The sequence below is a fragment of the Notamacropus eugenii genome, chromosome 1, assembly GCF_028372415.1.
Source record: "Notamacropus eugenii isolate mMacEug1 chromosome 1, mMacEug1.pri_v2, whole genome shotgun sequence".
Taxonomy (NCBI): domain Eukaryota; kingdom Metazoa; phylum Chordata; class Mammalia; order Diprotodontia; family Macropodidae; genus Notamacropus; species Notamacropus eugenii.
Window position 1 is genome coordinate 400957554 of NC_092872.1, and position 24948 is coordinate 400982501.

At 35.9% G+C, this 24948-nt stretch overlaps 1 protein-coding gene across 5 annotated transcripts; it reads left to right on the forward strand.

The window, feature by feature from the left end:
* The first annotated feature begins 6761 nt into the window (after nt 1–6761).
* On the forward strand, nt 6762–24173 carry SPDL1 (spindle apparatus coiled-coil protein 1). Of its 5 annotated transcripts, XM_072630937.1 has the most exons (13): nt 6762–6882; nt 9518–9696; nt 11758–11934; nt 13817–14011; nt 16148–16297; nt 16390–16488; nt 16579–16689; nt 17662–17802; nt 18145–18248; nt 18873–19060; nt 20247–20580; nt 20686–20768; nt 23326–23419. In XM_072630937.1, the coding sequence occupies exons 2-13, from the start codon at nt 9538–9540 to the stop codon at nt 23331–23333; spliced, it is 1749 nt and encodes a 582-aa protein (XP_072487038.1). In that variant the 5' UTR covers nt 6762–6882; nt 9518–9537; the 3' UTR covers nt 23334–23419. The 5 variants fall into 5 exon arrangements, with proteins under 5 accessions (XP_072487038.1, XP_072487037.1, XP_072487034.1 ...); XM_072630936.1 differs by lacking the exon at nt 20686–20768 and having other exon boundaries at nt 23326–24173; XM_072630933.1 differs by lacking the exon at nt 23326–23419 and having other exon boundaries at nt 20247–20864.
* Nucleotides 24174–24948: the final 775 nt, after the last annotated feature.

Consider the following 24948-nt stretch of genomic DNA (forward strand, 5'->3'; position numbering starts at 1 on the left):
TCTGGTCACATTAGGAAATAATAATGGTATTCCTAAGTCAAAAGGTTTTTAAGAATTTTACAGCTTTTGGGGCATAATTCCAGATTGCTTTCCAAAATGGTTGGACCAGTTCACAGCTCCACCAACAGCGAATTAGTGTCTCATTCCACATCCCCTCCAATATTTGTCATTTTCCCCTTCTATCATTTTAGCCAATCTCATAGGTTTAAGATGGTATCTCAAAGTTATTTTAATTTGCCTTTCTCTAATCAATGATGATTGAGAGCATTTTTTCATAGAACTATTTATAGTTTTGATTTCTTCATCAAAAAATTACCTGTTCATATTCTTTGATCACTTATCAGTTGGGGGATGACTCGTATTCTTATAAATTCAACAAAATTCTCTATATATTTCTCTACATATTTACTGAGAAACTTTGTATAAAATCCCTCCCCCCCTTAACTTTCTACTTTCATTCTAACCTTAGCTACATTGATTTTATTTGTACAAAACCTTTTTTAACTTAATGTAATCAAAACAATCCATTTTACAGTACTCTCTATCTTTTGTTTATTCATAAATTCTTCTCCTATCTATAAGTGTGATTAACAATATGTTCCATGTTCTTCTAACTACTAACCTACTTATGATATCTCCTTTTATATCTAGATCATGTATCCATTTTGACCTTATCCTTGGTAAATGGTGTAGCATATTGGCCTATACCCAATTTCTGGCTGCCTGCTTTCCAGTGTTCTCAACTATTTTTTTTTAACAAATAGTGAATTCTTATACCAAAAGTTTAAATCTCGACAATTGTCAAACATAAGGTTACCATAATCATGTACTACTGTGTATTGCATGTTTTGTATGTTCCATTGATCTACCTTTCTATTTCTTAGCCAGTATCAGATGGTTTTGATAATTACTGCCTTTTATAATATAGTTTAAGATCTGATACTGCTAAACCTCCTTCCTTTACATTTTTCATTGAATTCCTTTGATATTCTTGACTTTTTGTTCTTCCAAATGAATTTTGTTATTATTTTTTCTAGCTCAATAAAATTTTAGTAATTTAATTGAGATGGCATTGAATAAGTAGATTAGCTTAGGTAGAACTGTTATCTTTATTATTTTGGCTCTGCCCATTCATGAACAATTAATATTTCTCCAATTATTTAAATCTGACCTTATTTGGATAAAACTGTTTTATTCTTATATTCCTAGATTTGTCTTGACAGGTATATTTCTAGGTATTTTATGTTATCTACAGTTAAATGGGATATCTCTTACTATCTCTTCTTGAAGGTTTTTATTGGTAATATATAGGAATGGAAATGATTTGTGTAGGCTTATTTTACACCCTACTACTTTTCTAAAATTATTGTTTCAACTATTTCATTGAATCTCTAGGATTTTCCAAGTATATCATCGTGTCATCTGAAGAAAGAGCTAGTTTTCAATTTTAATTTTTAAGAAGTGATTTTCTTTAGTGAGATTTTTGTATCCCTTTTGCTATTTGGCCAATTCTGATTTTTAAGGAGTTATTTTCTTTAAAATTTTATTGTGTTTCTTTTACCAAGCTGTTTGTTCTCTTTTCATGGTTTCTTGCATACCTTTCATTTCTTTTTCCAATTTTTCCTCTATTAATCTTATTTGGTTAATTTTTTTTTTGTTTGGCTAATTTTATCTCCTAATAGTTCTTCTAGGAATTCTTTTTTGGGTTTGTATCCAATTTGCATTTTTTTTGAGGCTTTGCTTGTGTTTTAAAACTATTGTCTTCTTCTGAATTTGTGTCACCATAGTAGCTTTTTATAGTCAGATTTTTTTTTGTTGCTGTTTGCTCATTTTTCTAGCTTACTTTCTGACTTTGGACTTTGTTAGAGTGGGCTTTGCTCACTTTTGGGGGTAGATGATAGGAAATCTCTGGGCTAAGCTTCTATCTTTTATGTCCTTCTGCATAAGTGTTTAGTATTTCCAAAATGGAATGATCCAGAAACAGGTCTGGTCACTGTCCTTCTCATCTGTGACTCCTCCTCATCCTAGAAGTATGACTTGGAATGGAAATGAGTGATAGAGCTGCCATATTATACCCATTCCTACTTCCATTACTATGACAAGGGTCCCCTGAGATCTCTTTCTAACCAAACGTTCCGTTCTCTTACTCTCCTTGAGCATTGGGCTGCTCCCAGTGCTTCAATTGCCAGAGTCTATGGATTCCTGCCATACTCTAGGCTATGCCCCACCCCAGTGTCCACAGACATCTCTTTCTATCTTCCTAAGCTATCCTGGGCTGGAAAGATTACTCACTGTGACTTTTTCTTGCCTTTCTCTCTCAGAATTCAGGTTAGCATTTTTTTTTAAAGTTTTATAGAAGGGATATATTGGGCAACCTCAGAAAAAAATGCTAGCTTCACATACCATCTTGGCTCTGCTACTGCTTAACTTTGCTGTTGATTCTGAGGGTACCACCATCCTCTCAGTTACTCAGGCTGACAACCTAGACGTCATATTTGACTTCACTCTCTCATACCTCACATATTCAATGGCAATAAGTTGTCAGGTCTGGTCACTTGTAGCATTTCAACTTCTCTTTTGTATGCCTCCTTCTCTCCTGTGACACTGCTACCATCCTGGTGTATGCCCTCATCACCTCATACCCACACTATTGCAGTAACCTTCTGGTTGGTTTCTTTGCCTCAAGTCTCTCTTCTCTCCAGTCCATTTTCCACTCAGCTGTCAAATCAATCTTTCTAACATACAGATCTGTCTCCTATTCAATAAACTAAAGAGGCTTCCTATGATTTCCAGGATCAAATATAAAATCCTCTGTTTGGCTTTTATAACCTGGCTCCTTCCTACCTTTCCAGCTTTACTTTGCTCCAAGTATTCCGCCACCTAGGGATACTGGCCTCTTTACTGGTTTCTCATACAAGACACTCCCAGCTTCTAACTGCATTTTACTGGCTGTCTTCTATGCCTGGAGTTCTCTCCTCCTCATTTCCATCTCTTGACTTCCTTTAGGTCTCAGCTAAAGATTCCTCCTTCTGGGAGAAGCCTTTCCCCCTTAATGCTAAAGCCATCCCTCTGAGATTATCTCCAATTTATCTTGTATTTGTTTGTTTGTCCTAGTGGTTTCCATGTTGTTTCCATTATTAGGTTGGGAGCTCCTTTTTCTAGTGAGGAAACTGAGGCTTAGAAAGGCTAAAAGACTTTTTGCAAGATCACAGAAGTAGTAAGAAATATTATTTTAAAAAGAAAATAACAACAAAAACTATGCACATGGTATGGCCACATCATCTCGAAAGTATTTCTCTTCTTATTAACCCTTTGTTTTTTAAACTCTTAGCATGATTAGAATTTATTATTATCACAACTTAAAAGTTTTTTGAGTTTTTGTAGCTATCTTGTCTTCTTTGATTCATTTCTTTTCAATTAATAAACATTCAGCTTCTCTCTCTTCCACTCCCCTTCTCCCTTGCCCTTCAAAAGAATAACCCTTGTTACAAATATGCATAGTCAAACAAAGCGAATTCCTGCATTGGCCATACCCAGAGACATGTAATGTGGCTTTGTTGCATGGTTTGTGCTACCATCCTGTTCTAGTTTATAAAAGAAATTATATTAGAGATTCTGTAGTCAGATTATACAAGAGAGTTTTAAACCCAGCATTTGAGAGTCAGAGCTCTCTGCTGTCTCACAGACATAGAAAGGCCTCTAACACTAAAGCTAGCACCCTTTCCACTATAATACACTATCTTATTGTTCTCTCCACAAACTGTTCCTCTGTGATCTCATCTTCTCTGGTAACTTCCAATAGTATCTCTACTCAGATGACTCCTAAATCTCTCAACTCTTGACCTTTCTTAAGTTCTGGACCTACATCTAGATCTCAGTTTCCTCATTTGTAAAATTAAAGGGTTGGACTAAATGACCTCTAAGGTCACTTCTAGTCTATGCTCCCTTATAATGACCCAATGATTTCCAGTTGCCTGCTCAACATCTGTACCTGTGTATCCTGTCAGCCCCACAGAGTCAGAAACAGAAAAGGCCAGGAAGCTCCATGCTGAGTTCAGTTGTCAAAATGGGTGAAATGAACGTGAGTGAGTCAGTCTTGCTGGATTGAGCAATCTGCTCCATATTTTGGTTTTTTTTTTTGTTTGTTTTGTTTTTTGAGGCTAGGTCTTTCTATCTTACCTAGGCCAGAAGTGGAGCAAACAAGATCAGTGGAGAAGCTTAGACCTGCTCCATTGAAGAAGGCCAAAGTAGTACTCTTCCCCCTGTCTCCAGTCCCCCACTCCTTGACTCCCTGACTCATACCTGATTATTTTTAGTTCCATTGCAGCTAAGAATTCCCAAACTCAAGCAACTATGGACTAGCCTCTGCTTCCAAGTAGCCAATTTACAGGTGTGGACCCCCATACCCAACCTAAACCTGCTCAGATCCTAAGATAGTAAAAACTCTTACTTGCCAAGTGTTCTTCAGACTTTAGTCCCTTAGTCCAGAGGATCCTCCGAAGCTACTAGTTCATACCTTCTGTGTCCAGTGCTAGTGAAAGCTATCTCATGATACTGTCTAAATGTCCTACATGAGAGAATCAATGCATCTTTTATTCTCATCATCTAAGACAAAAAACCTGCTTTGGTCAAAAATCCCATGATAATTGCGGCTGCCCCACCACTTTATCCAAGCAGCAGGAATAACATCCAAGCAACAAAAATGATGATGATGATAATAATAAAGCAATAATACTGATGCATAGCAATTTAAGAATATTGTCATGGATGTTGCTATAGGAAATACTCATAATCTGCAAACTCTGTGAAACAAAAAAAACTTGTAAAACATAACAGAATAAGCAAAAGAAATAAATACAATGGATGACCACAGTGAAATCATTTCATTGTCTTATATGCTGCTGAAATTGTTCCAGTGGACTTTCAGTGAACCTATGGAAGATGAGCTTACATTTCAATGCTTGTATTCAATTAACACAAAGCCATTATTTTATCCATCTCTGCAACAGTCCATAGAATATTAAACATAGGAGAACAATAGCAGGACACATCCCCCAGAACCACTTTAATCCAAACACTATTGGAAAACTTGAGAATGAGATGATCATAAAACTGACATTTATAATTCAAGGCTACTCTGGCCTTCATTCCCATCTCCTCCTCACCAGAAATTCAGACTCTGCCCTCGGAACTATCTTTGGGTCTGATAGGTGAGCTTTCTTTATCTTGCCAGGATCAGTTCTGGCCACCAGCTCCAAACCATGCAAGAATGTGCATGCTATCCCTTCAGCTGTCTCCCCATTCCAGCTCCCCTTTATGCATCACCTTTCCATCCATCTAATCAATAAACCTTTGTTGAACACCTACTATGTGCTTGGCACTGTGGTAACCACTGTGGATACAAAGAAACATAAAAGACAGTCCCCTAAACTTACAGTCCAGGGAGGGGTGAAAATGTAAACAACAAAGAGAAATATGCTATGTACAGGGTAAACTGGAAATATTCAACAGAGGGGAGGTACTAGAATTAAGAGGGACTGGGAAAGATTTCCTGTAGAAGGTGTTATTTTAACCAGGACCTGAAGGAAGCCAGGGCATCCAGGAAGGAGAGATGAGGAACAAGACCATTCTGTGAGTGGGGGACAGCCAGAAAAATGCCTAGAATCAAGAGATGGACCAGTGTTATGAGATTAAAGAATACATGGTAAGATGTAAGGTGTAATAAGACTGGAAAGTTAGGAGAATGCTAGGCTATGAAGGACTTTAAAAAACATTTTTTGGATTTTATGTATGATTTTGGAGGTAAGAGGAAGCCACTGGAGTTGACTGAGATGACACGGTTAGACCTGTATTTTAGGAAAATCACTTTGATAACTAAATGGAGGATAGACTCAAGTGGGGAGAAACTTGTAGAATATGTTTTTTGAAGGCAAGGGCTGTGTTGCTTGCTTTTATCCAGGTCTTAGCATAATGTCTGAAACACATTTAACATTTAAACACATTTTAACAAATGCTATAACTATCTGTCTTTAAAATTTACAAAGTTTTATGTTATTATTTCATTTAAATCTCCTAACAACTCAATGAGATAAGTATTACACATATGTGCGTTCGTCCTTCCTTGCTGAAGAAGATCATGCCATCAGAGAAATGATGACATGACTTGCCCTTGACTTTGTTTTGAGTGAGGGAGGGCTGTGCAGGTCACCAGCCTCACTTCTTCCCCAGAGCCATTGGAATCCAGTGACCAGATATTCATCAGGATGACTGGAGATGACCCAGGATGAGGCAATTGGGGTTAAGTGACTTGCCCAAGGTCACACAGCTAGTGAGGTGGGATTTGAACTCAGGTCCTCCTGACTCCTGCACTGGTGCTCTCTCCACTACACCACCCAGCTGCCCTAGTGCTACACATATTCTTATGAGCAAAGGGAAGTTCACAGAAGGAGTTATTTCACATGGGCAGAGGTTTAAAGCAACACAAAGTGGCCAAAGACAGACAGCAGGTAAGACAATATGGCTGAGGTCATATTTGTGGGACACTTCAGTGAAAAGGTATTGCTTATGGATTCTATGAAAAGACATGGATAAGGATTTCTCAAGATGAGATGACGTGAAGGGGTTACGATCCACTCGGCTCAGGTAATTTAACCCCCTGAAACGCCCTCCTACATATCCCAGCGCTCCCTGAGGCGGCGCAAGCGCAGAAGACGCACATCCTGCGGCTCAGCCGCACGGCGGCCGAATCCCAGCGCGCTTGCGCAGTCTCCGCGCCGTCTTCCGGCAGCCGAGACTCTCTCTCGCGAGAACGGCGAGTCATCTCGGGAGCTGAATTCAAACAGGCTTGGCGCTGTCCCAGCGGTGGCTCGCGGGAGCCGGTTGGTGAGTCCGGAGCTCGGGGCGGGGAGGGGGGGGAAACGAACACCTCCCAGCTTAAGTGGGAGCGGAGGGACGGGGTGCTGTGATGGGAGGGACAAGGGGTGGGGGGCGGCGCGGGGCGAGCGGAGGAAGAGGCCTGTGCGGAGAGGGGTCGAGGTTGAGGCGCTGGTAATGAAGCGGGGAGGCTGGGGAGGCTGGCGAGGGGCGGGCCGCTTCTCCGCCCGAGGACCTCCCAGGCCGTCCGGCCCCACCCCCTGGTGTGACAGGCGGGGAAACTGAGGCTCCAGAAGGTGAAATGACCTGCTCAGAGTTATACCGCCGTTATTCAGTGTCACACGTAGTATTTCAACTCAGGTTTTTCCGATTCAGCCGTGGGCTTGGGGGTAGACGGGTCACGTGTTTTTTTATTTTTATTTTTAAATGAATCCCTAGACCTTACGGTTGGGGGGAACTGCCGCTAGAGCGATAGATAAAGCCTGGGTTCAAACCCAGCCTCAGACTCTTACTAGCTGTGTGACCCTGGGCAAGTCACTTCACCCTGTTTGCCTCAGTTTCCTCGTCTGTCAAATGAACCGGAGAAGGAGATGACCAACCGCTCCGGTATCTCTGCCGAGAAAACCCCACATGGGGTCTTGAAGAGTCGAACCCCGGAGTTTACCAACTCCAACCTGAACCTGAGAAGAAATAACAACCCCCTCCCCCCTCCTTTATCACCCCACAGCCATTCCTAGGTGATGTGGATATAGATAGAAAAGTGAGACAGTCCCTGCCCTCCAGGAGCTCACATCTCACAGGAGGTGGGCAAATCTAAAGCGAAATTCACCTCCTGTTGGTACTGACCATTCTCCTTTGGGACAGCTCTAGCCCCTGCAGCTTCCTCCACTTTTGGTCTGCCTCTAGGGGACTAATCTGAGCAAGTCTAATCCCTCCTCAACTTGGATCCCTGCTAAAATAGTGGTTTTCGAGCCCTGGGGACCCCTGGAGTAGTTACTTCCCCTCCCTGAGCCTTAGTACATTCTTCACAGAACTGTTGTGTGGCAGGGAATAAAGAATTGTGAGCTATTATTATTTTATACGGGGAGAGAGAATTTCTTTGGGGGAGTCTTAAGTTTACTTAAGCTAAATCTTGAAGGATCCTCAAGAATGCCAAAACCTGAGTTACTATATGGGTCACCCACCCCATGCCTCCTGGAGATTCTTGGTAAAAGTAGATTTAGAATCCTTACCATAAAGGGGGAATAGTAGATAATGCTGAAGCCAGACTGGAACATCAGAAAAGCTTAGGTTTGTCAAGCCTGCTTCTATACACATTAATTGAATACAAGTCACTTAGCCTTTCAAGTCTCTCTGCCCCCACTTCAACCCCTTCCTACTCTCTAAGGCTTAAGTTATAGAAGAATTGCCTGTCTATGAAGAAATTTTCACACTGAGAGTTAAATCACTTAAATCACAGGCATTGATGCTCCCATTCCTCTATCCCCCCCTTCCCTCCAAAAAAAGGTGCTGGGAGAGACCTTGGAATTCATGTAAATCCAGTGTATACATTTTACATCTGAAGAAATAGAAGCCCAGAGAGATTAACAGTTTGCCTTAGTAGCAGCAGAATGGAAACTAGAACCAGGTTCACATTTGACAAGAAGAACCTAATGGGAATGTATAGGTGCACACTAAATTATCAGCTGGAGATAGGGACTTTGGATGTGATGTTAGAATAGGTTACTGGCGTGTCATTTCTGACTGTGGAGGGGGAAAAGTTGAAACTTTTAATACTTTTGTATTACTTGAGTGCACTTGGACAATCATCTATCCAGCTGGAGTTGGGTCTCTCTAATAGGATTTCATTAGGATTTGCATTTCTTTTCCTTCTTCCTTAGAATTAACACTTTAGAGCTGTATTTGCAAACTTGAAACCTAGAAGAGCAAATGGGGGAGGGAAGGGGAATTTGAATTTCTTTGGTGATCTGAACCTTTTGCTCTAAACAAAAGCTGAGTTTAGTTCTTTTTAAAAGATAGTGAATGAAATTTGAAAGGTGAGAGACTCCTGGGTATAAGTTAAAAGAACATTTAAAAAATAAAAGATGTAATCCTAAACCTTATCCTTCAAAAATTTAGACTCCGAGCAACACTGTCTTTCTCTAAATAGGTTACTTATGCACTTTTTAAATAAAATCTTTTTTGGAAGGATCTAACCTCTACTGGTTCTGTTTTTAAAGAAATAAACTTATGCATCTGGAAAGTTAACATTGATATGTTTTGAAATTACTAAAAGCATAGGTTTCTTGAGTTACAATGTAAACTTTTCAAAGTAGCAAGCTAACTATTTTAACATGAAAGGTTTTGATTCTCATTGTTTCCTTATTAATTATATTACTTAAAACAATAACATCTAATCTGCTTTTCTTGTTAAATTTTGTAAGACCATTTTTAAGTTTACTCAACTAATTTTATGCTTGGATTTGAGCTCAAATCACAAGTAATAAAAACTAATTTTTGGATAAAGGAACTAAATTTGATTATTAACAGTTCAGAAAATAGTATATTCAGTTTTCACATGAAAACTATAATTTCACATTGCCATTATTTTTTCTGTTAAATTTTGTATGAACTCTAACTTTTTGTGTTTGTTTTTTCCTTGTAGACTGAAAGCAGAGAAATAAAATGGAGTCTGAGTTAGTTTTGAATCTTCGTCGGCAGCTCAAAGAAGCTGAAGAAGAGCGAATGAAAGCAGCTCAGTATGGTTTACTGCTTTTGGAGAGCCAAAATGAGCTGCAGAACCAACTAGATAAAATGAGAAGTGAAATAATGACCACAACAGAGGTAGGATTCTTTATTTGGACTAGATTGCCTCTGAGGTCCTTTCCAACTGTGAAAGTCTGTGATTTACAAGGAAGACGTTTGCTGGGGAAGATTTTATTTCCTAGTAATGAAATTAGTTGTTGGTTTTTCCCTTTAAAGGTTAATTTCATCTTGATGGTGGGATCATTCCACTTAATGAAAAATCAGAGACAGAAAGGCACAGAGCTAAAAAATGATCTTTGAAAAGTACCTACATGGGAGGCAGCTAGACGGTGCAGTGGATAGAGTGATAGCTCTGGAGTCAAGAGGACCTGAGTTCAAATTTGATCTCAGACGCTTAACATTTACTAGGTCTGTGACTCTGAGTAAGTCACTTTGCCCTGATTGCCCAATGAAACAACAAAACAAAAAGTACCTGCCCTTAGGTTGGAAGGAGGAATCAGATTTGGAGTTTTTTTTACATGTGTAGTTTGGTTTCTTACATAACAAAATTCAGTTTGGTTAAATTATTTTCAGACCCTGCTGTTTAAATAACCTCATTATTTTTAGTCATTTATGTGGATAGCATTACTGAAGTTTACTCTTTTTTAAAGGGGAGGGACTGCCCTAATCCCTGTCATTTGGCAAATTAATCCAGGCATAAAGGAGAGATGAGTATACAAGTGAGTGAAGAGCAAAATGAGAATTAGGACGAGCTTTCCTGATTTCCTATTCTTTCTCTCAATTTCTAACTGTTGGTATTTACTAAAATTAGGTCCTTGACCCTGTGCTGTTCTATTTCTACCGTTGTGTCATTAACCAGATACTTTCTTATAGTTTCACTTACTATCCCTTCTGTGATTATCAATAGTAACTGTTGCTGTTTCCCTCCCAGCCTGATGTCTTTCTTTTTCTTTGCCTCATTAAAGGGGCCATGTCCTGGCTACCTCTTAAACAGGCCTATTCAGTGAATGGGCATTGCCTCACCTAAGTGAGTACCTTGGCTTAAAGGGCTCAAGGTCTCCCAGTGCATTCTGGATCATCTCCAGTCATCCAGATGAATATCTGGTCACTGGATTCAGATGGCTCTGGAGGAGAAGTGAGGCTGGTGACCTGCACAGCCCTCCCTCGCTCAAAACAAAGTGCAAGGCATGTCATCATTTCTCTGATGGCATGGTCTTTGACAACAAAGGACGAACACTGGTAGAGTTGCTTGGGGCACTGAGGAGTTAAGTGATTTGCTTGTCTTTTGTGAAACCAGTAATGGGAGAGACAGCTCCTAAATTCTGGTTATCTTGACTGTGGCTGGCCCTCCAAGTCATACTGCCTTTCAAATCTTGATCTCTAGCCCAGTCCTTTTGCCATCTCTCACATTCTGAATAAATTAGGACATAAATTCTTATTTACGCAGTTAGGAGACCTAAGTTCTAGTCCCATTCCTGATTTTAACTTGATGTGCGACTTCAAGTAGAGTTTCCCTGACTTTCATTAGGAAGAAAGGAACATTACAGTAAGTGATTGCTAACGGCCTTTACCGCTGTCAGCTCTCACCTTACACATTCTATGAATCACATTTGAAAGGTCCAAAATGAAATTTGTTTCCTTTCTAAGTCTAAATTGATTATTTTGCCTGCATTTCCTGCTTGAGTCAGTGATGCGACCATCTTTTAACACAGACTTTATTTTTTCCTGATGATTTTTTTTTTGCAAAACATTTTTCTTGTCCTCTTTTTCAATGTTTATTGCCACTAATCTTATCTAGGTTCTCATAGACTCGTACTTTACCTATTATAATAACTGCCATCTTTTATAGAGCTTTACAACTTAAGATAATACTTAAGATACATTATATTCCATCCTTAAAACAACTCTGGTGAGATAAGTAATGCAAATATTTTTAGCCCACAGATGAGAAAATTGAGGTATAGCAAAGTAAAGTAATTTGTAGCAGAGCCAGAATTTGAACCTAGGTCCTAGTTCTACTACACAAAACTGTATCCTATTGGTTTTCCAGTTACAGAGCAGTGATAGGTAAGAAATATATCTGTGTGATAACTTAAATTAGTTTTACTATATTTGTATTGCAATTGAATCTTTTCCTAGAATTATGAACAAGAAAAATTTACTCTTCAACGAGAAGTTGAACTTAAAAGTCGAATGTTGGAAAGTTTGAACTCTGAATGTGATGCCATTAGACAGCAGCAAAAATTGCAGTTGGATAAATTGGAAGAACAGCTATCAAGGAGCCATGGACAGGAAGTGAATGAACTTAAAAACAAGGTTGGGGATGTCATTTTTTTCAAACTTTTATTTGTATCTTGTTATGTCATATTCATTTCCAAGTTTATCCCTCTCTCTTCCCATTTGTATCCAGCCATGCCTTCTTTGTAACAAGAATAGAGAAAAGAAAAAAAAAGCTCCTCAGCAAAACTAATCACATCAGCTGACTGACAATATATGCAATTTTATACAGCTATTGTCTCATACTTCTGTGCAAAGAAGGAAGGGAGATACATTCTCTCATCCTTGTCTGGAGACCAGCTTTGGTCATTATCATTAAATGATGTTCAGTTTCATTTTTTTTTGGTTCTTTCTATTTTTGTGAAGTTCTTGTATATGTTATTTTCCTGTTTCTGACTTCACTGCATCAGGTCATATGTTTCAAACTTCCCAGAATTTTTCGTGTTCGTTGTTTCTTGTGGTCTAGTAATATCCCATTATTCATGTGCCTCAATTTGTTTTGCCATTCTCCAATTGAAGGACATCTACTTTGCTTACAGTTTATTGTTAACCACAAAAAGTGCTGTTTGTCAGTGTTTTGACAGGCATGGGATTTTTCAGTTGTGGACCTCTATGGATGTTTTCATCACTTTTTAACATAACTCTAAAATACTTTCCAGAATAATTGGACCAATTTGCAACTCCACTGTCTGTACTGTACCTGTCTTTCCATACCTCATCTAGCATCAACTTATTTTTTTTTATCATTTCAAGTTTGCTGGATGTGAAGTGAAACCTTTAGAGTTATTTTTATTTGTATTTCTCATGTAGTCTTTGGGTCAGTCTTTCACATGGTTGTTAGTATTTTGCCATTTTTCTTTTGAGAACTGTTTGTTCATTTCTTTTAACTACGTATCTATTGGGAATTGGCTCTTGGTATATTTGTATTAGTTCCCTATGTATATTTGATACCAGACCTTTATCAGGGGGTCTGATTTTTTAAAGCAACATGATGCGAGTAATAACAAAGCTATAAAGGAGCATATGTCACTGAACATAGCACAATCAATGCAAAATAACACAGTGTGTTTTTCTTGGGGGAAAAATCCAAATGAATATGTTTGATTGACTCAGCAAGTGGTCAGGCTATCTTTTTATCCTATAGTTTGAAGAAGGAAATTTGTAGCCATTCTAGGAAGCAGTTTACCCAAAATGTCCCTAAACTGTTCATACCCAGTGAGTACCTGTACTAGGCTGTACCCCAAATACACAAGTAAATAGAACAAAGACTTATATATAAAAAATATGTATGGCAATTATTTTTGTAGTGTTAAAGAATTGTAAACTAAAGAGATATCCCTCAGTGGGGAGTGGTGGAACATATTATGGCATATAAATGTGATGGAATGAAGGGAACATTTTCAGAGAATCCTGGGATAGCTTATATGAACAGGTACAGAGTGAAGTGAGAAGAACCAGGAGAACAATTTATGATAACACTGTAAAGACAAACTATGAACTCATTGACCATACATAATTGCAGAGGACTCATGATGCAGTGTTACTTACCTCTTGATGGAAATGGTGGACTCGGTATAGAATGAGACGAGGTTTTTGGGCATGGCCAGTGCAGAGATTTGTTTAGCTTGACTATGCATATTTGATGCAAGAGTTTTTTCCCCCCCAATTGGGAGAGGTAGGAGGAAGAAAAAATAGATTTTTGTTCATTGAAAAAAATTAAATTTAAAAAAATGTTAAATTATGTCCGGTATATTCTGTTTACTAAAATTTGCAATTGTGTGATATATTTTGGAAGAATTTCATTCCAGATTTATTACATTAACCTTTAGTTATCTAAATAGAATATTTTTTCCCAACTGCAAATTCTCAATTACCTTTAATGATTTGGTTATTTTTTACATCAATTGCATATATTTTTTAGCTGGAAAAGTTGAAAGCTGAGTTAGATGAAGCCCGACTAAGTGAAAAACAATTGAAACACAAAATAGAACATCAAAAGGAAATCTTGTCTGCTAAATCAGAGGAATTGCGATTAATGTCTGAGCGTGTACATGAAACCATGTCTTCAGAAATGCTGAGTCTCCAAATTGAGATAACTGAGTTGGAAAGTGTAAAGGTATGGATTTATAGCATACAATTTCCTGATTCTTTGTTTGAGTTTTCTTTTATAGTATGATAGTTTTTTTTTGTCTCTTAAAGTAAATGAGCTAGCTTTCAAGATGAAATGGTTATTGATCTGACTTTTATTAATCTCGTTAGAAAATGCTGCATCATCTTTTTTGGAGACCCAGGGCATATTTTAATTTTAAGTTTAATTCAATGCTTATGCTATAGTGGCTAGTCCCTCATGAAATACAGAGTTATTTAATAATGATAGATGATGAATATTATGACAAAGGTTAGACTCGTATTTCAAGTCTAAAACAGTGTTAATATTGAAAGTTGTTATGCATAAAGTTTGCATTCTTACAGTCCTACCCTGTGATTTGATTACCAGCCGGAAACCTAAATTTTCAGGGAGATAAAATTCATAAAATGCCTGTGAGTTAACTTACCAACACATATGCAAGATTTATGTAACCACAGCTATAAAATAGTTTACAGAAATAAAGAGAGACTTCAGTAATTGGAGAGAGATTCATTGCTCGTGGTTGGGGCTGTGCCAATATTAAAATGACTTTGCTACTTAAATTAGCCTGTAGAATTAGACAAAAAAATTTATTTCAAACTAAAGGCCTAAAATCTCAAGGGAATATTGAGAAAAAGCATAAATAAAGGAGAGATAATATTACCAGGACCCAAATTGTATTATAAAGTAGCCATCATCAAAATTATTTGGTAGAACTTCTGGGGAAAGTTGAAAGGACTTTGATAGACATTAAGTGCAGACCAACATCTTATACTGAAGTGTATACATAAACTAAAATAAGAAGTCATACAGCAAAAGTATATAATAAGATCAGGTACCTTTCACACTTTTTTAAATTCTCTTAAAATTTTTAAAATTTTATTGTTTTTGCATTTTTAAATTATCACTTTCATTTCTGAACCTATCTTTTCCCCTTTGATTCTTCTCAGTAAGTCATCCCCTGTAAAAAAGAAAATAAGATACTCTAGAACAGCCCACATCGGCCAGGTTTGCTATATTCCACACTCCTAAAATAAGGGGAAAAATTCTTAAGCAAGAGAGAGGTGATCATAAAAAATAAATCATTTTTGACCATATAAAATTAAACTGCTTTTGTGCAAATTATTTGCAAAGATAGGAAAAAAATAGTGAGGAAAAATATTTTTATCTTATATCATTGATAAAGTTCTTATAGTCAAAGGGCTGACAAAAATATATTAACATTAGGAAACAATGACAAATAGATAAATAGTCAAAGGATATGAACATGCAGTTTTAAAACAAAATTGAAAAATATAAATGACTGTTTGGAAACATATTCCAAATCATCACTGTTTGAGAAATGTAAATTAAAATAGCTGTGAGGTTTCACCTCATACCCAGAAAATTGGGAAAGATGACAGATGCTGGGGTAGAACCAAGAGAATCTGGAATACAGTGACTACAATTAATGTGTAAATGAAAGGATCTCTAAAATATTGTAATCTGAGTAACTGACAGAGCTGAAAAACAAACAAATAATACCTCCCAACAGTGGTAGAGAGACGGGTGATATCTAAGACAGTAGACTGTATTTAATTGCCATTATATCAGATGTTATTGCCTAAATTATCCTTGATCAGAAGGGAAAGTCTAATGTGGTGGGGAGGTAGAGTGTTGAATTAGCTCTGATACAATACTAAAAGGCATCAGTAAAACTTGGTTTTGTTTTTTTTTTTAAATAAAAGGAAAAATTCTCAGACAGAAGGCCTTTAGGACCTTGGTTCCCAGCCAGGAATTGAAGCTGCTTTTTGCCCCATACTTTGTACATTTTCCTTTTTACCTTTTCATAGGATCATCATAGGCCATTGTGTCTAACTCCTTTATTTTACGGATGAGGATTCTGAAGCTGAGAGATTAAGTGATTTCTTCAGGGTCACAGAACTATTAGGTGTCTGAAGCATGATTGGAATGAGGTCTTCGTGGATCTGAGCCTATCGGTCTATCCACAGTCCCTCGTAGCCCCATGTGTTTTTTTTTTTTTTTTTAAGAAATGTTACTGGGGAAACTTGAAGACCAGTTAACTGAAGAGTTCTTTATGAAAGTAGCTTTTTAAGTTTGTTTGTTTTTTTTCATTTTGAACAGGTCAGTCTTGAAGAAAGAGTGAATGAGCTTCAGTACAGACAAGAACAACTAGAACTTATTAATAACAACTTACACCACCAACTAGAATGCATTCAAGGGGAAAAAGAAGAGAGAGAGAAAGAAGTTGTTTCATACTTCAATGCATTAGAGGTATTATATTTTCACTGATCTCCTTTATTTCTAGCTTTTGGTTGGTTTTTTTAAATTTACAGATATTATTTAAATTTTCTTCTTTAATTTAGAAAGCTCGTGTAACTAATCAGGATCTACAGACACAACTGGACCATGCATTGCAGCAGGCCTTGGACCCCAACAGTAAAGGCAACTCTTTGTTTGCAGAGGTACCTAAAATTTGAATAATGAGTTAACCGAACAGAGCATTACATCTTTTCTACTACTCAAGGAAGTATTTAAAAAGTGATGTTTTCTAGGTGGAAGATCGAAGGGCAGAAATGGAACGACAGTTGATCAGTATGACAGTCAAGTATCAATCTCTTCAAAAACAACACTCATTTAACAGAGAACAGATGCAAAGAATGAAGGTCTGGAGTAATCGTCAAGCATTTGTTTGTAATTGCACATGGTACTGATATAGAGAAATTTAAACAAATATAGTCTCTCAAGAAAAAGGATCAAAAACTGCAGTTCATCATGTAGAAGACATCTATCACACCTCTTCCCTTTTGTTCTCCCTCCTTCTTCCCCCGACTATTCAGGAAATCTCCAACTTTTAAATGGGTAGCATTCCAAAGTGTTGATACATTTGAAACAGTTATATATATAACATTAAACTCCTAAAGCCAATTAGCAAGTCTTTTTAGCCACTATTGTTCTTCATTCGTAATATGTATAGTTCTATTGAAACTAACAGATATAAATAGCTCTACTTTAGGTCAGGAAAACTTCTATTCTTGGTGTAATTAACTAGTGATATACGTACGTGTGTGTGTATGTATGTATGTATGTGTGGGGGGGCAGTCATCTATGATGCAGCACACAGATGTGTACAGTACAAGACTTTATGGTACTTAAGTATTTATGATAAATCAAATTGCAGGTGTTAGGCAAAAGATTCATGATTAGATGGATATCAGTATACAGGTTGGTAATTTTCAAACAGCCTGAGATGCCTTGATCCTGTTCTTATTCAGGGATCTCCTCATCCCTACCTGTTGATCAATGATTCTTGAAACTCTTTTTCCTTAAAGTAGTACTGGCTCCTGGGGCAAAATGGCAGATTGACATGAAAATATTTTGAATTCTTTTGGTCTGTTTTCCTTTCCACTTTAAATATGATTTTTGTCTTTTGTGCATATTTTAAAACAAAAGATGTTGGCAGTTGTATTTCATATTAAACCACAAATATATGGTATACTACCATATCCATTTTCACAAACAAACTGAAGCAATGCCATTAGAACAAATACATGTGCCACTAAGTCCTGGTTATCCAATTCTGTTTTCTGGATTATTTTTTTTTAATTTAGCTTATGAAGACCATTTCATTTTTCTAGTTACAAATTGCCACACTGCTACAGATGAAAGGGTCACAAACAGAATTTGAGCAGCTGGAACGCTTGCAGACTATGTTAGAGCAAAAGAATGGTGAAGTAGAAAATCTGTTATTGAAAATAAAGCAGCTAGAGAAATTTAAGGTATGTGTAACCTTTTTAATAGTTTTCTGTAGCTGAAAAATGTTAAATATTTTGATCTTTTAAATATAAAACTTTAATGCAGAAATTTATTGGCTTGGAATATTTTCACATGATTTCAACTAAGTATTTGCATTAATTCTACACTAACCTTTTAATCATCAGATGAAATTAATTCAGTTTTTAAAATTATTTGGGTTCTTTTCCACCTCTGATTTTTCTGTGAGGGTACCATCAAGGAAAAAAAAATCAAAATCTCTTAAACATATTTCTATCCAATTTTAGAAGTCAGTATTGCACATTATTTGTTGTGTATTTTATGCTGATTATGATTCTTTTCCTCAGAATTTATATGAAAACATGGAATCCAAGCCCTCTAATAGCTCATGCACTCCCGAGGATAATACTTATTATATTGATTTACTTCAAATGAAACTTGAAAACTCAAAGTAAGTAGCAGAGGTAGGTAGGATGTGGAGAAATAACCGTTTTTATCATTTGTTTCTGTACAGTGTATTTCATTGCAGTTTTTTTCCTGATGTTGACAACTCAAAATTGAGAATGAAAGTTGCAAAAAAAAAAAAAAAAGCAAGTGAACAAATAGTAATGTGATCAAAGTAATGGTTTTATTTCTCTACATTCGGTCTTATAAATTTATGTCCCAATGAAATATGCTTTAATTTTCATGGATAGAATGTCAAAAACATCTTTCTAAGTTATTTTATGTTTTCCAAAGGGTAAAATTACTTCCTTCATTCTAAACTTCAAGAAATTCACACAGTAAAAATAGATATGATAAATTGTGTCCTCCCCTTCTTTGGTTCCTGTTTTGACTTTAAGCAGTGTTTCTTACTGAGAAATTTTCATTAGGACTATTACAATTTAAGTTTATTTGACTTCTAATGATACTTTATTAAGTACCCTGTAGAAAACTAAACTGTTTTAATGAGGAGTTAAAGTAAACTAATTTTTCTTTTGAAGCATAATTTGATGTCTGTTATTTTAAAACATTAGAAGCATTACTTAAAAAACATTGACTTGTTTTAATAGCGATTAGTTATTTTTTCCTACAGCAAAGAGATTGAAAAGATTAGAAATGAACTATCCTTACAGCGAATGAAGGCATTATATGAGAGCCAGCGAGTTTTGGAGGTAGAGAGAAAGCTTTTTGCAAATGAAAGGCATCTCCAGCTGTTTCAAAGTGAAAATATGAACTTGAGAGTTAAACTAGATGAACTGAAAATGAAATATGAACCTGAAGGTATGTAAGTCATATAATTTAAAAGAAAACATATAATGAGCAGACTTGAAAATACTGATTTTCAACTGTAACTGTACTAATGGCTATGTGAACACTTTTACACAAATTAGGCTACATACAGTTGATACAGTTTTGTAGGCTGTGGTCAGAAGGTACTCAGTTTAATGTCTTTACATTTTTTTTGTTTCTTTTAATATAGTCTCCCTATATGGTTATATTTTAAGTTTATTTTAGAACAAGCATTTGCCATGTGCATCAAGGACTTAGAGATTTTATGTGAATTTCTTAATGATGAATTTATGGTCTAGTGGTATGTGGTATTTGTAAAAAAAAAAACAAAAAACAAAAAACTATAGCAGAGAAGCTTGGGAATAATCCTACCTCTTCTAAATCTTTGAATTATATTCAGATTTTCCCAAAGATTTTCATTATTTTCAAAAACCTTTAACTTTAAAAAGTCATGCCTCATTACTTTTCAAGTTCACACAAATAGAACATGTTGTTTGAAAACAAATAACTCTTACTTCTGATACGTGAACTTACAGGCAGAACCAAGAAGCTCACCAGGTATACTGGTAGCTTTCTTCAAGATCTCTTGATATTGTGTAGATAGATACCTGTGACATATATGGCTGTTTATTGGTTATCCCTCACTTTCACTCTATGACTGACCTCTTTCTATTTTTAGCCATACATATCTCTGATACGTTTTTGCCACTTTTGTGCAGTTCTTCACTGGTAAATCTGACTTCCTCTTCATGACTACTATGCATACATCTTTTCCCTCCCTTTTGGTATGCTTCAGTTTTAATCATTTGAAGATGTGGTATTCTTTGACTGTCAGCTGGGTCACATCATACCCAGAAAGTTGTCAAATGTTAGCACTTGGAACAGATATAAAAGAAGATGACTTCAAAGCCATGAAAAAGAGTAACAAGATGATAAAGTGTCTTTCAGACTCTGCCCTCTATAAAGGTGGATTGTGATGTTTGTAAGTCTTTGAGGCTAGGAATTATGTCATACTTGTCTTTGTATCTCCTCAGTACCTAGCTCAGAGCTTAACTCATAGTAGGTTTTTAATAAACATACCTTGACAAGGAGAATATTTTTAAAAATGCATATTAGTGACATCTGACATTTTTTAAAGCTTATTATTTTAACCTGTTTGAAATCTTTTTCTTCTCAGAACCAGTTGAAATACCTGTACATAAAAGAAAATGTGAGAAGTTGCCTCTGGATGTACCTCTTTCTAAAGATGAAGCTGCTGCTAGCACTGCCCTAAAAGACCCTTCTAATTTAACCTCTACCAGTGACACCAACTCCTGTGCCAGTAATCTAGGAGGAGAAAACCAAATCCCATCAGAGAATTCTGGGAATTCAACTGTGACTTGCTCTCTCCCCCAAGCCCCACCTATGGATAAACAACCTCTGAAGGAAAAGAAGTGTGTGAAAATCATTGACATTCCATCCAGCCCAAAAGCTTTATGTGAAAGAAATGGCAACACTAATGATCCTTCCAGGTCAGTGGCTTCTCTAGTGTCTCCTCAAGGCAGTGGGCAGGCACCTTCGTCTATTTTCTTTCGCTGCATGACCTATGCTCTCCATTTCTTTGTGTGTTTTCTTAGTATCGCATGCAGTGTGATTCTTCAGCTTCACCTGCCTCCCTTCAACTTTCCCAAAACTCCGAAAAAGACTAAAATGATCTCAGGTAGAAAGGACTCATAAGCAGTGGAGCTCTGTTATTATATTTTTAGAATTGCCTTTTACATGTAACAAGATTATTTTGTCTTTAAAATAGAAACATCACAGTAAATTTACTAACATGTTCTTTGAATGAATATGCTACTTTTCTTAGTTCAATAGTAGTCATGAAAGGAAATTTCATCTGCCTTCTTTCTAAAAGAGCATGTCCTAAGGGAACCTTTTTAACCTTTAATTTAATCCTGAATAAGTTGTCAATTTTTGAAGCTTCAGAGCCTTCAAGAATATGCTTTGATACATATGTATTCTGATTCTACCAGTCAAAACTACTCCATTTTAGTTTTATCGTTTAAATTTGTCCCTGTAAGGCATTTAATCTCTACACAATTAAATGTGGGTATTACCAAGGTACAGGACATGCCTGTGAAGGAAATATCTTTTTAAGAGCTTAGTTACTTTGCGAGGCCAAAAAAAAAAAAAAAAAAAGATTGACTCTGGATAAAAGTTTCTAAAAAGAAGTAAGAGCAAGTTAGTGGAAAGGGTTGGTTGATAGCATAAAATAGTGAACCAAGACAGTCTGAATGATTGAGTCTGTATGAGTAGAGAAGAATAGAAGTGTCACATGAGTGGAAAGGAGTAAGAAGTTAGGGTCTGCTTAAGACTGGACCAAGTTGTAACCCAGAACAAAAAGGAAAGACATCATGGAAAGAAACTGAGAGAAGAAGGTGTTATGGAAGGAGAAGACAAGGGAGAAAAGGTGTATAATAATGAGGAAATGGTAGAGTTGATTTTGGTGCTACAGGGTTACCTGTAAAGAAATTTTAAAGTACTGCTGTCCTAGGTGAGTGGGGAAAACAGAGAAAGTTATTTTACAAAAGTGAAGTAAGACATTCCACCTGGTAGAAAGGGCTACTTTATATACTTCACCTTAATCTTCTTTTAATCAAGCAGACAATACTTATTCAGTGTCTCTTGAATGTAGAGGAGGAAGATGGATCCAAACACTGCAGGAAAAGAAAAGATAAAAATTAGGCTCTCTTTGGCTGCAATGAATATGTCTATTTATTTATTTATTTATTTATTTTGCCCATGAAATTTAATGTTAAAAGATAGAAAACAGGACATAAATTTTGCAATTTTGAAACACGACCAGTGTTTCATTGTTCTGCAACTGTGTAATTTCAGTATTGTCACTTTTATATTAATATGGTCTCCTATTACATTTCCAAGATGAAGTGTTCTAATATTAATTCCTCTCAATATTTCATGCACATGTACATTGTACATTTCACGTACTTGTACACATACAAAGCATGTACAAGTTGCTTTGCTGGCAATGTTACCTGTAAGATACATAATATGTAACTTTGACAGTTTCAAAGCCAGAATTTTAAGAAACGGTATCTGAAGCTTCATGTTCCAGATACTGCCAAAGTCAAGTCATCAAATTGTGTTTAACTTTTCTATTGTATAAATATGCTTGATTTCTGTATGTTTGTGTGGGATTTTCTTAGAATTGAGTAATACAGTCTTTGCTTTCCCTTATTGCTTTTTTGTCAGTCCTTTACAAATTTGGTAAATTTATTTAAGCAAATAGCTACTTAATGTTAGATGGACTGCGTATTTATGTAGAATACTTTACATTTTTCAAGTTCACAAAAAATTCCAGAATACTGCCTTTTTTTTGTGACCATTTGCCAAATTAGGACTTTCTCAAGTCTTTTAAAACAATTATTATACTTAACATGATACTAAAGCAATTTCAGTGTATTTTAAATCAAGATAAAAATTTGGGTTTAGTTGATATTTCCTGTCTTGGTGGCTTGACATAAAATTGACAAACTTATTAAAAAGAATCATTATAGTGGCAATGATGTTTATAATCTACAAATTCTAAAATTCACTAATCACAACTTTCTTTGCATGTGTGTATAATTGTCAAAAGCTTATGTATGTATACTCAGTGCTATTTTTTTGGTTACATAGCACAGAGGTTTAACATTTCTGTGTCATTCTTGTCATTTTTGTTTACATTTAAATCTCTTCTGCATAGTGTGCTGATTGTGAATATCCTTGTCATTAAGATATTTTTCTTTTTTTGTTGTTCTTTATAGCCTGATTATTAGATTTGTTCATGGCTAATAAATTATTGATTTATAAAGAGGAAATAATACTGCATTTGAAATCAGAGAACCTGGGTTTGAATCCTGACTCTGACAAAACCTAATGGTTTTGTGACCTTAAATAAATCACTTAACCTGTTAGGGCCTTGTTTAGAATTAGTTGATTGTAACTTCTAAAGAGGTCCCTTTCAAATCTCTATCTAGGATGATATTTAAAGTAAAAAAGCTAGTAATCTTTTAAATGAGAAGTATAAATGTGAAAATGTACCCTAAGTAAAACAATGACTGGACCTTTTTAATGGTCTGAGAATACTCTTTGGTTTTTATTTGTAAGAGGGTATATTAGCTGAGTCATTGCAGTCTTTTTACAGTAGAATTTTTATTTTGAGCTTTCTTTTCATAAATAATTGGAATTTAGAATGGATGCTTTGCTATCTGTAGGTTATTAGCTGCTGAATCGAAGTTCCAAACAGAAGCTAAAGAGGGAAAAGAAACTGCAAGCAAACCTGAGAGAAAAACTTTTAAGAAAACATACACTACCCTTTATGTGTCTTCCAAACCAACTCAGACACAGTGTCCTCAACAGTAAAGCTGTTTACTTAGTAATAATAAAGTAAAATTTGCAACTTCCCCCCAAAAAGCTGTTAAGCACTACCTTCGATTTTAAGATTATTTCTGATAAGCATCAATTTGTGGATGGAAATATGACTCATTGTATCATTACTTCATTTGTACTAATGTGACAGAATAGTCCATAATTACTTTTGGCATTTAGACTTTGATACTACTAATTCCATAAGTAATTTTAGGTATCCCAAAAGTTTTAATGATGTTTTAAGGTTCAGTAACTTAAAACTGTACTAAAATTTTGGGACACTTAGTACTTCAAAGACTTGTTGTAATTGTTATAACTTAAGCCACCATGATAACACAAAGTATTAATGAATGCACATATATATAGTTCCACTTTTGTGTACTTTTTGTTATTTAAATAAAAGGGTATTTCAGGTGCATTAGAAAAGAGAAAGGCTTTTTATGTTTGTGTAATTAGTGTGGGCAGTATGCCAATAACTTGTGTTTTAAATTCACATATGTGTACATTATATTTTTCAAATTTCAAATAGATACTTTTGAAATCTAAAGTATGCAGATATGTGGGGAAATTTTTCTTATTTCTTTTTTTAAACAGTATGGGGTAGGTATTAATGATGTAGAAAAAATTGAGAAATTTTTGTATTACCTAATATTTTGATTCTGATTTTACTAAATTAAAAAAAACTTATATGACATTATTGATCTAGTGTGCAACTTATTTTTATGTGTCTGCTTTTTTTGGAAGTCACCTTATTTAGATAAACTACCAACTAAAATTCACCATGTAATAATGACTACTTTTTCCTTACTCTCAATCTCTGACTGAACAAATGAAAAATGTTAATCTGAGTATATAAAGGATTTGGGGGATCAAAGATACTTTACAATCCAGGAAGCTCATTAATTGTCAAGGCCTATAGATTTCATTAAGTCATTTTGATTAATAAGCAGTGTCCATTATGTGCAAAACACTATGACAGGCATTGAGGTGGGGTATAAAGATAATATGAGTAGTTTATAAAGAAGGCTATCATTTATGAGGTAGCAGTGCATGAGAACTTTGTATGAGAGATTCAAAATACTATGAAAGTGTAAGAGGACAGATCACTTCAGCTTGCATTTTTGCTGGAAAGTTCCTTGACAGAATCACAGAATCTCTGAGTTAGAATGGCCCTCAGAATTTCCTTACATAAGTACCTTTTTATCAACCCTTCTTCTCAACCTCTTGATTACTCTTATCCTGAATGATCTCTCTTCCTAGGGTTTTCATGACAATGCTTTATTGGTCTTCCTGACCTCCCCCTCACAGTCTCCTTTACTAGGGCAAGTTCAGTCAAGTTAACAAACATTTATTAAGCCCCTACTATGTGCCAGGTACAATCCTAAGTTCTGGGGATACAAAGAAAGGCCATAGAAATTAAATTTCTGATCCCAAGGAGCTCATAATCTAATGGAAGAGAAAATGGATAA

Excerpts from the sequence above, each read along its gene's own strand:
- SPDL1 (XM_072630933.1), top strand. The coding sequence starts at position 9,538 with ATGGAGTCTGAGTTAGTTTTGAATCTTCGTCGGCAGCTCAAAGAAGCT. Across the intron at positions 16,690-17,661 it reads AACAGATGCAAAGAATGAAG|TTACAAATTGCCACACTGCT; the intron begins GTCTGGAGTAAT and ends TCATTTTTCTAG. Across the intron at positions 18,249-18,872 it reads ATGAAACTTGAAAACTCAAA|CAAAGAGATTGAAAAGATTA; the intron begins GTAAGTAGCAGA and ends TTTTTCCTACAG.